The sequence below is a fragment of the Camarhynchus parvulus genome, chromosome 3 (genome assembly GCF_901933205.1).
Source record: "Camarhynchus parvulus chromosome 3, STF_HiC, whole genome shotgun sequence".
NCBI lineage: Eukaryota > Metazoa > Chordata > Aves > Passeriformes > Thraupidae > Camarhynchus > Camarhynchus parvulus.
This window is the reverse complement of record NC_044573.1, coordinates 45,210,908-45,228,387: the sequence shown is the minus strand read 5'-3', so window position 1 is coordinate 45,228,387 and position 17,480 is coordinate 45,210,908. Positions and strand designations below refer to the sequence as shown.

Genomic DNA, 17,480 nt, shown 5'->3' with positions numbered 1-17,480 from the left:
ATTAGAGTGGATTTTGTTTTCCTGCTGGTGGACACAGAGAATAAATGCAATAAAATGGCAGTAAAATGTAGTGGAGCAGACATCTGCAAAAGGAGGCATAATCCTACAGAATTTACACATTTGGGATAGAGAGTTTTCTCTGTTTAAAGAAGCTAGTACTTCTGTGAGACTTGTCACAAAGCCCTGATTTCATGATGAATCAGTGCATGCTCAGGATGTATAAACAGGCTCAGAAAAGTATGGCACATTGTTGATAAGGAAAAAAGAAAAAAGTTCAAGTCTTTGAAGCAAGTCTGCTAATTTGGAAAATACAAAACTCGGTTAGAGAGCAAGCAGAAGTCAATCAATACCCAGGTCAATGCTTTGCAGAACCAACAGGTGCTGGATAACCCACCAAACAATATCAGGTTCATCCCCTCAAAAGCTGCAGGTGGAAACAAGCAAGCTGATGCTCTTTTTGCTATTTATCTGGCTCCGTGGTTTCAGAGTTGTATGGTTACTACATGGGAGGTGCAAAATTTGAAATACAAAGCCACCTGAAACTGGTCACAGAGAAGCAGGCAGAAAATGCCCTCCACAGGATGAGAACATGTCCATTTCCCTGTGTAAACACCCATTTTCACCAAAAATAATAGTAACCAGTTTTGCCGGTGAACATCTCTATCCACTAATATGGGATATTTAAACACGTCCTTCTATTACCAAGTGCACTCCTAGAAACTGCATTGCTTCTATCTCAGTTCATTACACCAATTAAACATGTACTAAGAACAGCCTTGACTAAATGCCTAATGGCATTAGGCAAATTAACATTTGCCTCTTCTACTCTCTTTACTTTTTTCACTGCTTCTGCATCCTTTAAAGAACTCTGGAATCTGGAGCAGAAAAGGAAAGATACCTTATTATATCATATTTTTCTAGCCCAAACACTAGACACAAATTTAAGGTAACAAACATTTACAGGCAAATTTTAACAGCGGCTAAGCTACTATTCCAGACAATTCAGTATTGTTCATAACCAATCTCTGGCATAAGAATCATATCTAAACCCTCAAAAAGGAGAAGAGTGAGAGAGTGAAGATTTAAACCTCAATTGCTCAATCTGATTTTTGGAGAGAAGACTGGGCTGCAGTTTCTGGTGGTTTAAGGAGTAGTCAGTGGAACATTCTGATACCCAAATTTAGTTTGTCAATGTGTTTAGCCAAATGAACAATGAGTGCTTTGGACCTCATTATTGTATGTCTAGACACAGAGCAATAATTCAGTTATAGTATGAGGAGCCTTGCTTTCAATATTATTGATTATACAATACTTAACAGTGCTCAGAGATACTATAATCAGATTAATTGTAGAAAAACAGAGAAGCAGCACAAAAACCACAACTAACAAATTATTTCCAAATATTTTCTGCAATTTTTTCCTTTACCTGTGTTTTATAATATATTTGTAACACAGTTACAGTTATCTTATTCCTAAATACATTGTGGTACATGTCTGACCAAAAAGAACATTTGGTTGGAATCTAATTTGAACTAAACACAGTAAATGAAGGTGAAGATGCTTTCAAATTGAAGGGAAAGACAACATTTCAAGCTGAGTATCTGAATTTTTGCAGAGCTCTAAATTCATCCAAAAAGAGAAAAGTTCTATACAGTTATTTCTGAACTTAGGTTTCAGTTCCTTCTCTGAAGCATTTAATATATATGTACAGAAGCAAAACTCACCATGGGCACGGAAGAGGAGAAGTATATACCATGTTTCAGACGGCTGTATATCATCCAACTGGCAGTCCATTATACCATCGGCTGATGAAAGATTTTGCCATAACCATAAAGATCTTAAAAAAAAAAAAATAGAGAAGTCAAAAGATGATCACACAGAGAAGAAGTTAAAACTGAATGTTCCTCTTTTAAAATATAGTTTCACTGCTGATTAAAACATACTTTTAAAACAACAATAACAAAAGAGCCTGTTCTACATCATTACCATCCAGCAAGAGATGGATACACATTCTCTTACAACCACTGCAATGATATTTGCTCAGATACTTCATTTGCAATTATTTACAGATTTTTTGACTTCCAGCTGACTTCAGGATTCATTTATTTTTTTCAATGCCATTTAACAATGACAGTTGTATGCATTGGCATTTTCTCAAAAGGGTATTTTTCAAGTGCTATTTTCCTTCTTGTTTCATTTTTGCAGGACTCTACCACACATTTTCTATCAAAACACAAAATCCACATGCCAAAATTATCTTCAAAGGTGGATGATGGGGAAGACAACTGCACAAGAGCAGGCAGTGGACAAAGCCAACATTTCTAAAACAAGATACACTTCTCAACTTGGGTAAACAGCACATGCAGAACAAGGGACACCCACCACTCCATCAACAGCAACTATGAAAGCCTTGTGTCTCTTTTGCTAAAGACAAAGGCCAGAGTGCTACAAAGCTTGCCTGAGAATCTGATACCAGAGTTGCATTTTTAAACATTGGTGATGTGCAGAATGATATGAGAGATGGGTTCTAGGCCAAGTGACTTTATAGCACAGAACTAAAAGCCAATAGAGCTTCATGGAAAAAATTCATATCAGCAATTTTCAGGAATCTTGTTTTGTCTTAATTAATCCTTAGTAGGCCTCCTTGAAATAATTGTCAAACAGAGCCATTTTGTCATGATTCCTCAAAGTTCCCAGAAAGTGCTACAATTTAAACTGAAACACTGGCTCAAACCAAAAACCCTGACAAATTTGTGGTTCTTGAGTTTTGTGGTTTGTGTTTGTTTGTTGGGAGGCAAGGGTTTGTGTGTTGGTTATTTGTTATTGTTGTTGTCTTGTTGGTGGTTTTTTTGGATTTTGTTTCCTCAAAGCAAAAAGGGATGGGAGGCTTCCATCACTCTAGATGTATCCTATTTCAATAGATTGAATTTAATCAGATTTAAATATTTCCTCTCAAAAGAGGCTTTCAATTTTAAATACATTTAATGTCAAACCTTAGGTTAAAAGAAAGTTCAGATTAAAGTGAAAATGTGACCCCAGCACAGTGGTTCCTCTCTCATGAAACTCTTTTAAAGTCAGATGTTCCAAAATACACTTTTCATCAGATAAAGAAGGAGATTTCATGAGATTTCAGGGATTTCTCTGAAGTGAGGTTTTACATTTTCCATAGAACTGCAAAGAACTTAAAAGCTAAGAAATTGATTCTCTTTTCACCTTTTATGAGAATAACTTAGGTAAAATGAATATAATTTTCTGACATTTTTCCACGGACTATTTTTGTCTGCATCAATCACACTTTTCTTTTGTCTCCCTCTTCTGCAATTTTATGTCTAAATTCTGTTGATAATTTAAGGACAGTAACATGACCCTTCCAAACATTTAACCCTCCTACTCCGCTCTTCTCCTCCAAAAACCCACTAAAAATGCTGAATGATGGGTTCAGTTGAGTGTACAAGCATAGAAAACATCATCACCCAAACAGAATAACCAACTCTTATTCAGATTTTTTTATACAAGGGAATTAAATTTCTAATTTTCCTAACCATGAGAATATTTTATCATGGTGGAGACCAGCATAAAAGTCAAAACAAATATGCTTGGGAAAAGGCATTTTACTCACATACAATAGTTTATGTTGTATGTGTTCTAAATATTTTTCTGTACTCATTTTCTAATTCTCTTTCACAGGTCAAAATGATGTATTTTCAAGTATAGTAAGGCTTTTTTCAAACAACCAGCAGGTCCTACAACAGGCTACCTATTGCTGCTATATCTCACACCTCTGCTAGCATTTCAGCACAAATGAACAGGAGTGAGGAATTGGTCCAATACAAGGAAAATATGTGAAAAACTTGTCTTTTTTTTTAAGGCAGATCTGTTTTCTCCCCTTAGAATACTACAGGATGCAAAATACTACTGTAATGGATGAAGTACACAGGGGTAGGCTCAGAGAGAAGATAAAGTGCCTTGCCTGCTACTGTTACTACTGAAACGCACATCAAAATGCACCCTGGTTTTGAAAAAGTATTGTATTGGTAAAGACAGTATTTAAATGAATATATTAGTATTTTAAAGCAGTATTTAATATTTACAGTTTTGCTATGTCAATGCATTATGCACTACAAGCTTTTAAAATTTTAGGCTTTGTAAAGACAAAATGAAATTCATATCAAATGTGAAAAATATGTAAGAGAATCAATACAGTTATTTGGAGTCTTTTATAGGACATTATCTTTCTCAAAGCCTGCAAGAACCATATCATAGGCTCTTTCCATAACTTATTAAGATAAAGTGATCTATTTGTTATTTCATTCATCATTTTCAGCTGTGCACCTATGACAAGACACCAGCCTAGCCCTGCCAAGACAGTAAGGTGGGCAATCAGATAATTAGCTTTTCCTTGAACAGACTTAGAATTCTCTGAAGGACTTCCTTCCAGCTGATGAAAGAACTGAAAAACAAAACCAAACTAAATAACCTCAAACAATAACATTTAAACTAGGCAAAAACCTGTGAAGTTCAGCATTTAAGAAAACTGTGAGGAGACAATTTCCCACTCTCCTAGTTATTTTCTTTAAAAAATATAGTGTTAATGTGAGAAATCAGAGTCTTTTTTACATTAGCATATCTTTCCTTTATTATAAAGCAGTATATTTCACAAAATTTTTGGGAACTTTGCAGATTCTTCTTCGCAGTGTGAGAAGCTGTAGAATGTTGAAAAAGCCATCAACGTGCACAATGAACAGGGCCTGGTAAGGTAACTGCCGCAGTTGCATTATAATTTCTGAAGGACTACACTTTTGTTTAAGTAATTACCCTGTCTTAGCTTGAAGGTAGATGCTGTTTAAAGTGAACGCTCTCAAATGTCAGTGGACTAGCTACAGGGAGATGATCAAGCACTGTGACTCAAATACAAGGGAATCGACTTACTGCTGTGAAGTGCAAAGTTATTAAAACATTTTAACGAAAGGCCCTGACCATCATTCAGTCATATGATTGAGGGGTTTGTCTTGTAGGACTAGATTCCTGAGCTGCACTTAAGGATGCTTTAGTGACCAACGTAAAAAGCTGGAAATGGTGTTTACACATTCTGATGACAGCCTTAATCTGTCAAGAAGATTTCTGCAGAGCCAAAACAATACAAGTTTTGGCTGTCCTGTGGTAGTCTGACTGCCCATAAAATAAAAAGCCATAAAAAGACTTCGATGTTTTCAACTACTTTAAGAACATGAAGGAAAAAAATAAACTTTGCAAGGACTGACATAGTTGTATTTTTTGAGTATGCATAAAACCAAATAAGGTATTATTCCCTACAAAGAGGCTTTTTAAGGAAGCTACTAAATATCAACAAAAGTGACAAAACACCCAAAATACAAACAACTAAAAATCTGCTCACTGTAGCCTGAGTCTTAATTTGTTCCCAGCACTCAAGTGTCACAGGTGGACAGTAAGAATTTATTTGTGACTTCTCTGCTAGGCACAAAACAGTTAGTTGAATTACAGTCTCAGAATTGCATAAAAAGCAGTAGTCTCTGTGCACCAGCATTATATCCAGCACAGCTACAGGGACTGACTCTAGTGCCCACCTCAGCACCGAGCGCTGCCTGCTTCGAGAGCAGAGCCTCTGCAGTCTGTAAAATACAAAAAGAATGAATCTGAGAATGAAGTAAAAATTCTCTCCTAGACTGACGTCTCAGAAATGTGGAAAGAGTTTCAGGCTGTGCACGTCTCTCTGTCATTGCCACAAAAGCCTTCCTAAAAACCAGCAATTTCCTGAGTGTCTTATGCAGCTACACAAGCACCCAGATGGAACGCAAACTAGCAATTGATTTCATTAATTAGAAAAGTTGCTTTGAAGGAATTGAACATTACTGACAGAAGCAGTTTGCAGGCATTGTTCTCTAATGAAATCTAAACTGTCATTTCAACAAAGGCAAAGGGTTTTTTTCCTAATAAGCAACATGCACTGAAAACTAATTAGAAGCCATAGGTACATAGCTGTATTTCATACCCAGTGAATGGCTAATCTCAAATAGCCAATTGCAAATGGCTCAGCTTGTACAGATAAATGAACAAGTCACTCAAGCACCCTTTATTGTCACCTTACACAAGGCTGTCCCAGTGCTGCTCATCTGAAGGGGCAGAGCAGAATGTGGCCACTCCCACAGCCTGCCTCTGTTGCTTTGCAGGCACTCCACCAGACCACTATGCATGTTGGAGCCATGCTTGGATTGCTTGGATGCTGGATACATGAATTTCCATTCCTTAAAAGTGTAACACTAAGGAGAACATTTTTTTTGTACCAGCACCTCTAATTGTAAGCATAATTCTTGACTCCTGTTCTTTTTTTCTTTCAATCAGTCAAACCAGTGGTTCCTACCCGCTATAACACAACAAAAAGAAAACACAAAAACCCAACAGTGCTGCCAGCTACATACTGTGCAAAGCAGGATGGATACACCATGTAAATGCACACAGGTGCTAAAGAGCTTTCATGACAAAAACAAGTAAGCTACATGTGGTTTTCAGTCATAGGCTATATTCAAACTGCTATTTATATAGTTTTCCTTATTTAAATGAAAACTTCTCATCAGGTTTAGTTCTACTAAAATTTGCATCATCAACATGCTAAATGGCAGTTGATTATTCTAACACACTGAAAAATAGCCAAATAATAATTATTTACAAAAAACCTGGATGCATTTGTCCCCTTAAAATAATCAAAACTGGATTGTATTCAAATGACCAAGAATTTCAGCCCCTAAGAACTAATACAACTTGTTTTAATCAAATGTTGTTTTATGTTATGAATATGCCACATTTTAAACTGTGGAATAGCACATTATTGCTTGAAACTCTCAAGTTTGTTTTAAGAGTGAGACCTCATAACGCCAACATCTAATGAGTCCTGATAAATGATAATGATAATGAATCCTTTGGTCTTTAAACAAACTGTACTAGCCCATGACCTATTTTCAAAGTTTAACCAATTCAGCTTGCACTTAAAAGAAAAAAAAAATCCACTGCTCAGAGGGAAAAGAATATGATCTTCCATTACAATACTATTTTCCAAAAAGAAAAAGTGTAGGAAAAAAACTGAACAAAGCTGCATTTGAAGCACAGTTAATTAAAAACACATATGGCAGAATGCATTTAAAAAAAATAAATCTGGTTATTAGCACCAGTATCCTCATAAAGGGCAGCCTGCTCCAAGGGCAGAGGTTCTAAGCCGAACGCAAAAACACTCAGACGGCATCAGAGGATGAAGTAAAAATTTAGTCCTGGATTCACTTCTCTGTGTACACAGTTTTAGATTGTACCTGTGTCTTACTGTCATTGCCACAAAAACCATTCTAAAAATTGGCAATTTCCTGAGTGTCCTATGCAGCTATAAGTATCCAGAAGGAATAGAAATTAGCAATTTTCACAAAGAATTGGCTGATATTAGCTTTCCAAACAACAGATTTTCACTCAAAGGAACAGAGGACTATTTACCTGATTTCTGAAAAGTGAATTCCGCTTGTAGCAGAGTAAGTGAAACTATGAAACATAATTTACATTTCTCTTGCATCTTTCTTTGCTTTTTTCTCATAGAGATCCCCCACCCTACTATATTCTCATTCAATGTTTGTAATGAATTGAAGGCTATTTGCCTCAACTCTTTAACACTGTGAGATACATAAAATTATTTATTATTATATTGTAATTTATTAAAAATTTCTAGTAACAAATTGGCAAAGCAAGTATTTGTATCCTCATATTATATTAACTTAATAATATTTTCAGGAACTAGAAAAATTCCCATGCAGCCTGTTGTGCTATGTAACACTTAAATGATCAGTTTTTCTGCACAATGATTTCTGTACAAAAAATAGCTCCTTTTGCCTGTGTGAGATATGAATAAAGTAGAAAAACAAAGTATATAGTCAGAAGTGAGGGCTTGAACATATATTCTAGCATTTAGCAATAATAGTTCAATACAATGTAAAAAGAGAAAAAAAATTACTTCTTAATCAGAAATAATTGTTATCCAGGACTAATTGTTGATGAAGTTTGAAAGCAGAATCATCTTACTCCCACAAGGTAGCAATGAGGTTGTGCTTAGCATGTGCCCCCAAAGCCAATCCTTTAGGGAACTGGTGGTAGTTAACAATAAACCTCTCCACACACCAACCACATAATCACTTGTTAAAAAAAACAAGCAAAACACAAACAAACAAACAAACAAAACCCCAACCTTTAAATACTCCCCATTATATATTAATTACATTGTAATAAAACTTCTCTAGGAGAAATCAGTTTGCAACAGCTTCCTGGCAGCTCCTCCTTAATGCACACTAACACCAGCATTTGGACTCAGAAGTGAGGGGATGAGATTGATTTTAACCTCTTCAGAAGTCATCCGCCTCTACAGTAGTATGAAGAAAACTCAAACTGGTGCAGCAAATACCCACCATATACACATTTTGAGATTACAAAATCTGGAAACAATCCTGGTTTCTTAGAAGCAAATGGAAAATTTAAGATGTGGGGTAAAAGCAAGTAGTTAAAAACTCCCAAGGATCTTATAGATAGAGTTTCAGACTAGAAACATAGGATGCAGCAGGCAGCACTGGAGAGAAAAAAAAAATTAAAACTTTTGGGAGGCAGTTAAAAATTGTTGGTACAGCATTTCACCTACTTTGTTCATGGATGACGTACTGAACATTTGAAATGTTGATTTACCCTGAAGCTTGCCTCTGATGTTCTAATTCACAGGCCACCCATTCAGAGTGCAAGTTTTGGGGAGAGAGGAGGTAAGAACCACAAACCATGGAATACAGGAACCAAGAAAATTACTCTTGGTCTCTTGGGGAATGGAGGCAGCTGCCCACCTGGCAGAACGTTTTCCTTACAGGGGCCAGATGAAATACCTGAGACCAGGTCATCAAATTTTCTCATTTCTAGAACAACTGTATTGGAAGTAGCATCCTAAAAGTAGGAGTAAAATCACAAAAGATGGAAAGAAAGTGAGTTATAAAGTTTCATTACTTGTTTTTTTTTAAATACTATATTTCAAAATCACTAAGATCCAAGTAATTTTTTACAATTAATAAGACAAAATATTCAAAAGGAATTTGAGGTAGCAGAGAATATTCATCAGTTCACAATACTCTTTAAATTGCTGAGCAAATTAATTCAGAAGATGTCTTCTATTACTAAGGCATAAGTACATATGGTAGAAATTCCAGATGACCAAGTTATAGTACTGACTTCTATATGGGTGATAAAACACAATGTTTAAAAACCTATTTTTATTACTGTTTTAGCATAATTCTTATTTTAAATTAACCCCAAGCACAGACAGAGACAGACAGAGAGAAAGAGAGAATAAGCAACCTTTTCCCTCAAAATTCTAGTGCTTTCATAAACAAGATGTTGTTAGCCAAATCTTAATATTCTGTTTCTGCATTACTATTGCTCTGTTACATTGTCTAGGAAGGTCCTCTTTCAGGAAATAAGAAGGGACAGAGAATAGTTTTTCTGCTAATATGATCTAAACAAATAAGATAAAGAATTCAGATACTACAAGGACGTACTGTTCCCTGCTATGTGGTAGCTTTATTAGTAATAATTATGAGGCTAAGTCACACACAAAAATCATTCAAGAGAGATTAAAGGCTTATGCTAAACTTATAAAAGCTATGACCTAAAGGCTAATCTTCAGATATTAAAAAAAAATTCCAAAAGCCAAAGAAGAACATGCTATATATGGAAAGATAATAATTTCATAAACTTTAGGCAGATGTCTGAAATAGGCAACTGCTGAAGAGAGAGAGCATGAAACTGAAACACTTGCTATCACTTAAAAGCTAACTCATCAGAGAGGAGAATTATTTCAAGGCTGGAAAAGGCTTAAAAGACAGGCTATTGGATTTTCCTACATTCTATTTTAAAATCCATGAAAAAAAAAACAACAAGACAATCAAAAACAAACAAACAAAAAAACCCAGAATAATTCAATAGAACATCATCAAAGAAAAATGCTTCCATTAAAGGACAATGTTCTTCTTTGGTCACAGTTTATCCCTTATTATCCATAATCATTCATACTACCCACAGAACCATACAAGCTTGTAACTGCTTTATGCAGAATAACAGGATAATTGTGTACTTAACAAACCCTACAAGAGAGCAAAACTGTGATCCTGCGAGAGCACAAAACACTTTTGCAAATGGTATCAAAAGGGTAAGGGGGGAAATGAAAAGCAGCTATGACTGATAGAATACTACAAACTGTATAATTAATTCCAATTAATAATTACAATCTGTTTATTGTCTCTCTTTCTTTTAGTTTTTTTTTAATCAGATTACATGTAAAAAGAGATTTGAATTTCATTCAGACACATTCCAGAGCATGTGGTATTCTGGAACTATAACTTTAAGAAAACTTCAAAATTCTATTTTTTTTGTTTTTTTTTTTCTTAAGAGATATCCTTTATGCATGGAAGATGATTAACCAGATTGTTTTATCAATTCAAATAATTTTTTAAAATAATAAAGCATTCTGAAAAACTAGCCTAAGTTTTGAACACATTCCAAAAAATTGCTGTGTTTGTTTCCAAAGGAAAAGTTATAGAAGTGTATGGGGGGGATTTTTTTTTTAATTTAGATTAGCATTTGGTCAGTTTTGTCTTTAACAAAGAGTCAAGTTCTTGTTAAAAAATCTGAATAACTAAAATTGTTTTAAGTGTTTCATTTGCATCAGTATTTCCCTACTGCTGTTATATTTAATAAAAAGATGATGCTATTTCTAGACCTTCTTCACAGAAAGCCTGTTAAACTTAGTGTCATTTTTAAATAAAATCAATAAAAATCAATACTATCTACACCTATATCTGCAACAATACATGACAATTCTGACAGGGTGAGATCTAAAACACAATGTCTTTTCTCTCCAAGTAGAATTAACCAGCAATTCCTCAGACACTCTGGTGACAGAGAACTGTGTTTATATTTTAGATAGTGACCATGATAAGCCAGACATTAATGACCTTCTCTTTCCAGGCAAAACAAACCATTTTTGCAACGGAGTTTGTTTCTCTCAATTATATTAATTGTAAATGTATGATTTTAATCTCATCTTGAGGAATTTGTGCTGAAGTTCACTTTGTACATCCAGCCAAACTAAAGATTTTCATGCCCTGTGAACTGAAAACATTTGATTCTCACAAATATGCTAACATTTTTCTTTATAAATCAGAGTGTAAGCTACCAAAGTGAGACAGCTGAAGACTTCCTAATACATCCATAAATTGTCAATATAATAGTTGTTTCTTCCCAAGTAAAACTTACGCTTGAGTGTCTACCTTGTTTTTATTTGCTTTCATGTTGTTTTTATTTGTTTTCATTTGCTTATTTTTCTTTGTTTAGCTCTTTGTCATGCTTGAAACAGCTCTACTGGCTTTTTAAACACATTTATTTCAGAAGCTTGTAGGGACATAAGAGAATTGTACTGCCTCTGAAAGGAGTCCAATGAGCTCAGACTGTCACTTCCAACAGTGGCCAAAAGCAAATGCCCAGGCAGTAATACAAATTATCCACAAGAATAACCCATCTACTCCCCAGCTTCCAGAAACTTGACAGAATCACTGAGCCACATACGGTGCTGTGTATGGTATTCGGTGTTTGGTATTATCTCCATCTCCTAAAATCCCTCTGCAATTCTTTCAGCTTCCCTCACTATACCAAATAAGTTTACTCCATCAGCACACCTTGCCATTCAGCTGGTCTCCAGTTAAATATATCTTCACCTGAATGAGTATTTTTAATGACAAGTTAATTGATATTTGTAATATCAGATACAATAAAATCATGATAATACAAGATGAAGAAACGTCCTCATTACAAAGGAATTTGTTATTTGTTTTCTGAGTTCTCAGAAAAACCACATCCAAAATGGAATGCATATATGTGTCTAGTATCTAACTTGTGAGGTTTCTACAAGTTTCAGGATGAATAGGTAGTGGAAACAGACAGCAGTAATGAAATAAGGCTATTAAAAATGGGCAAGAAACACTAAGTATTAATCTGCTTTGCCTTGCATCCCTTCCATCTGCTGGCACCAGGAGTATCTGCAGATCTGTCCTTTCCAAATCAGGTCCACCCAGAGAGAGCATGATAGGAAAATGTAGATGACATAAGACAGAAAAAAAAATTAACAACTAATAAAGCTTAGTTATTTTCTTTGCTTATAGAACAAACTTTTGCAAATTCCAGATCTAACTGAATATCCCTATATTGGGGGGAAAAAATAGATGCTCTTTTAGCAGCAAAGAGTAAGAGCCATATACTGGTAATGGTTCAATTTCCTATGCATATGAGAAAGGAAAAGAGAAAGCAATAGACCTTAAAAAACACATATTTTTTTCTTCTATAAGAAAACATGTCACAAAAGGAAAACTCCATTGCTGTGAAAAATGGTCAGTTATTATTTTTCTATAGACAGAGACTGTATTGACTGGATGGTAGATACTTAGAGAGGCAAAGATGCAGGTCTACACTGAGGTCTGCCCAAAACTAAGTGTGCCTGGAGTTGGAAGGATGACTTGGAAAATGCTCTTCATCTTATCCATCACAGGAATCTTGTCAGGCCCCATCACCAAGTTAAACAAAGCATGCAGTGGCATGCCTGGTGAGGAGCTTGTCTATACAAAAGACTTTCCAAGCCCAATGAACTTTTGCACCAGCCTAGTGAAATCTGGAGGAGATCTTTATTTCCAGGAAAAGACAGAAAGGCTACAAGGAAATGTCCTGCAGGAGCAGAGGAACACAGGTGAATGCGTAAGGTTCACTGGGGGTGTCAGATGGCAAAAGCCTGTATTCACCCCTGGTCTCTTTCACCTTTATTCAACCTTTATATTCCAAGGTTCTCAGAGCAAGATAACTTCTTAAAAATCAGAAAATTATGACAACACAAAGAAGAGCACCTTAAACTTGACTCTATGGGACATTTGTCGTTTTCTTGCACTGTTGGGAAGTCTTCAAATGACCTTTTCAAAATCTTGGGTACAACCTACATGGTGGCCAATTGTGCCAGAAATTAAGTAATATGCCACTGGCAGGGTTCAGGAAAACAAAGTTAATGAGGCAGTTGTGTTACTGGGACTGCTTCTTGGACCTCCCCAAATGCTACTGAATACACAGCTCACTACAGCTGCTCCCTGTGTGTGCCCATAAATATGCAGGAAGTGTTAGAGAAATACAAAGAGGTAAATACCAAATCCCCAACCGGGATTCTGTTACATAACTCTGAAATTCATGGAAACCTCCCTAAGCTAAAGGATCTTAAAGACCTCTTAAAGCAAGCTGAGGAATATATCTTGAGATACAGAGCAAGAATAGATTTAAGGGGCCAGGAAGCATTCTTGTGGTAAGAGGGGAGGAAACCTAACCAAGTGAAAAGCCATGAGCAATAATCATATTTTAGGGGCTCATTACAACAGCTCTATAAATTAAGGAAAGTAAAAATCAGTGCACATTCCAGGGAAGCAGCTGCTGCTGAGCAGGTACCTGCACACCAACTGAATGTCCAAATTCTATATTCAATACAGGGACAAAATTTGTCACCTTGCCCCCCTGCTGGCAACTGTTGAGAGCAAAAAGCACAGCAGAAGAAAGGCAGAAACAACTTAACACTCTCTCAGTATTAACATCTTGGTACTTGTATTGTATTTACAGGGGAATGCTGCCATGACATTGACCTCCAACAAAGCCTAGAGTGTGTGAATTTGTGAGGTTCAGCACAATCCCCTCAAAAAATCTGGTGGTGAGTCACTGTCACAAACAGCTTCCTGCTTGTTTTGTAAATGAGGAAGAGGCAGGAAAAGGATGAATGAAGAAATGAATAAATGGTTTGTGTATTTCTTTTCTCTGAAATGCTGGCTTTGAAGAGGACACAGGTGAAGAGAAAGCAGCCGCAGAAGTTGCTCAAGGCTATTACACATAAAAAATGGTAAAGGCCCAGAGAAGATGTAAGAAATGGCTCCAGACAAAAAGATTAATGTCGTCTTAAGAAAATCTGATTCTCAGACATACTATCAGCATAAACACTGCTTAACAGTTTTGGAACTGAATGAACAATGTCATATCTTCTCCATTGTAGAGCTTTTAAAATCTTTCTTGCCTAAAAGACAATCAGAAAATAGTCTGGGCTGGAAGGGACCTTTAGAGGTCATCTAGTCCAATCCCCCTACAATTAGAACCTTCAACAAGCCCAGGTTGCTCAGAGTCCTGTCCAACCTGACCTTGAAAGTTTCCGGGAATGGGGCATCCACCACCTCTCTGGACAGCCTGTTCCAGTCTTTCAACACATTTATCATAAATAAAAAGAAAAAAAATTACTTATATCTAATCTAAATTGATCCTCTTTCACTTTAAAACCATTACTCCTAATCCTATTACTACAGGCCCTGCTAAAATGTCCCTCTCCAGTTTTCTTTTAGGCCCCCTTTGAGTACTGAAAGGTCACAATAAGGTCTTCCCAAAGCCTCCTCGTCTCCACACTGAACAGCCCCACCTCTCAGTTCTTCCACATAGGAGAGGTACTTCAGACCCATCTTCACCCTCATGGCCCTTTTCTGAATCCACTCTAAGTATGTAGGTCTAGGATGTCTTTCTTCAATTACTAAAACTATTCTGAGTTTCCAGATAAAGATATTTAAATAACCCTGCATATCATAAAGAGTTTTATTAAGTTATGACTGGCCAAAACTCCAGTTGTACATACCCATATATCAACAAATTAAAAAAATATAATCTGTGTTTCCTAAAGGCAAAGAATCAGAGGATCTGTAAAATGCTTTAAATTTTCATTTTAAGGCATTGAAAGGACCTACTACATACAAAGCCACCTTCAATGTCATGTGAGAAAATAAGTATTTTAAAGGACTATTTTTTCGCTATGAAGAAGTAAAAGGCAAAATTTCCCTTACAGCTTGTGCCAGGTAGAGATCTGTAATTGTACATTTTTCTATGAAATCTGCTAACATCTCACCGGTAACTTACTAATTTTTCAGTTCATTGCTTGGCTAGAGATACCTAAATTAAATTTGGACACGTCACGTCCTTGGAGTCACCCATTTATACTGGGAGAGTGTCAGGAAGAGATCTGCTTTCAAAGACAGCAGTGTCAGCAGATGCTGCTGTAATTAGGGTACCAGACTGACTTTCATCAGAAAGATGATCCATTCTTTGCTTCAAAATACCATTTCTGCAAGGCCTTGAGAAAGTTTCTTAACCACTTACACATGCCACCTTCAAAAATGAGTCAGGTTATAGAAATGACATCAAGAACCCAGGTTAATTAGGATATACCTGGATTCAAATTAATCAAATCTCCTAAAAGAGATTCCCATTTCTTAAGTGTGTATATTTGTTTCTGAAAAAGGTGAAAATTTAAATACATATTTTTAATTGCTTCCTGCTTTAAGCATGCTAAGCAACTGTGAAACACTTAAAATTATTTGGCATCTAGTCAAAAAATATGAAAAATGAAAATGAATTTCTATCATTTTCCTTTTTCTATTGTCAAAATGCAACTTTTCTCTGGTTTGTCATCTTCCGGGAATGGCCAGTTTTACTAATCAGAGAAAGCTCATTTGGCTATTTACAATCCTCTTGTGCTCCATAAAAGGCAATTAAAACAAAACTTCATGTTAAGATGTCTTTATCTCATCAGATGCATGGATGATTCAATTCTGCTTAATTACTTTGATGTCCAGCTGGAATAAATTTGGTTTAGGATAACAGAAAAAAAAATGAAGGAAACAACCCAAAAAGCCAAACGAAGGCAGTCAAGGTACTCAGTACCTTTATCTCAGAAATACATATGTCTGTTAGAGCTACAGGAAGCCTTTACATATCAAATCACCATTAACTTTGCATGTTTTTGTCAGAAATTGACAGGGACGGGGCCTCAACAACAGGAGCAGAAAGCCAAGAAAACATTATGGTGCCTCCAGGTGGCTTTCCACAACTGTGGTGATTTCTACTGGAGGAGCTGAAGTCACAGTCAAGAAGTGAGAGACTAAAACTGAGAGTAAAGTACTTATTTTGCAATCAAAAGCAATTTTTGCGGAAAAGATTCTTCAGTGAATCTGTGTGTCTGTCTACCAAGGCAGAGAGGTGCTCCAAGGCATGTATATTCCTCCAAACTTGTGCCAGTGGAAGTGAGATGACATTCCAGAATTTTTTTTTTTAAATGCTTATAAAAAAGAAGAATGGTTTCCAACAATTGAAGGAAAATAAAAACCTAAAGATGTTTCTCATTTGCAACAAATACCCCATACCATATTCAATGTTGCATTATCAGACAAGTGTTTTTACTATTGCTTTGTACTCAGTTATTTGTGAAGTAGCAATCAAATGTTGTGAACAAGTTTTCATTCATTCTTGAAAACATTCAGAAGTAACAACATTTGATATACAGTTATTGGCAGTACACAACACAGGGAGCTCTGCCTTACAATCACAGGATAACAGATGAAGCTTTGAAGCTTTCTGTATTTTTGCTGTTTAAAGCTGCATTTCATACCTATTCCAGTTTTAACCATCTCACTTTGTAGAAAGCTTTTCTTTTATTCCTGTCAATTTCTCCCCTCCTCTTTTCTATTACATGCAATACAGTATGACTCCTTCTGCACAGCAGACTTGCTGCAAGAAATGGTAGTAACAGGAAAAGAATCTAAACTTGTCAGAATTTTTATAACTCCTCTAGTGACAGGCATAAATCAAATTACACCACAATCACCCAAACTTGTTTTTAAATCACTAATCAGTAGTGAGGGACAACATCAATATCACATACAAGACAAATTACTTGTTCCCTAGAAGTTATAGCCTGAAGTCAGAAACCAGGATTTCCCTTTAGAAGAGATCTATAAATTACATTGTACTTCCTGAAAATCTGCAGGAGTGAATGAATGAATGATCTCAGGCAGAGAATAAGGAACTTCCAATTAACTTCCTTGAAATCACCTTACCAGTTGTGGCAGAGGTAGGAACACAAAGAATTTTTTCTCTCACTATGGTGTTTATCAGGCAGAATACAGTAATCTGTTTTTTAAATTCTTCCACAATTTCTATTTTCTTGTCATAGCACATGTTTTTGAGGCATGGAGTAACCAACCACAAGACTAAATAAAGAACACTGTCACAACATACTGTGCAGCTTACACATCAAACAGAAGCCTCAGGATTACTACAATTTACTGTTACTGTACCACTCAGAACTGGTACATTTAGTTTTTAATTCAGAAGGAGAGTGGCACGTGGGAAGAGTATACCAGGACTGTTTGTAGTGGAGGGATTAATAGAAGGGAAAAGCCCTCTAAGTCACTCCTGCCCAAACCAAGTCTTCAGACAAGGGCTCTAGGTGCATGCTCTCTCCCTGGCTAAGAGCCTACCTTGGACTTCCAAAATGCAACTCATTCCAGGCTTAC

General features: G+C 36.1%; 1 protein-coding gene across 3 annotated transcripts in view; it reads right to left on the bottom strand.

The window, feature by feature from the left end:
* CHRM3 (cholinergic receptor muscarinic 3) overlaps positions 1-17,480 on the bottom strand; it is a 260,595-nt gene that overhangs the window by 179,364 nt on the left and 63,751 nt on the right. For 2 of the 3 annotated variants that reach the window (XM_030945052.1, XM_030945050.1), the window contains exon 2: positions 1,725-1,837. In XM_030945052.1, the coding sequence (XP_030800912.1) occupies positions 1,725-1,756 (32 nt within the window). In that variant the 5' untranslated portion in view covers positions 1,757-1,837. Of the gene's footprint in view, positions 1-1,724; positions 1,838-17,480 lie in introns of those variants that run through there. The other variant, XM_030945053.1, reaches the window with a different exon arrangement.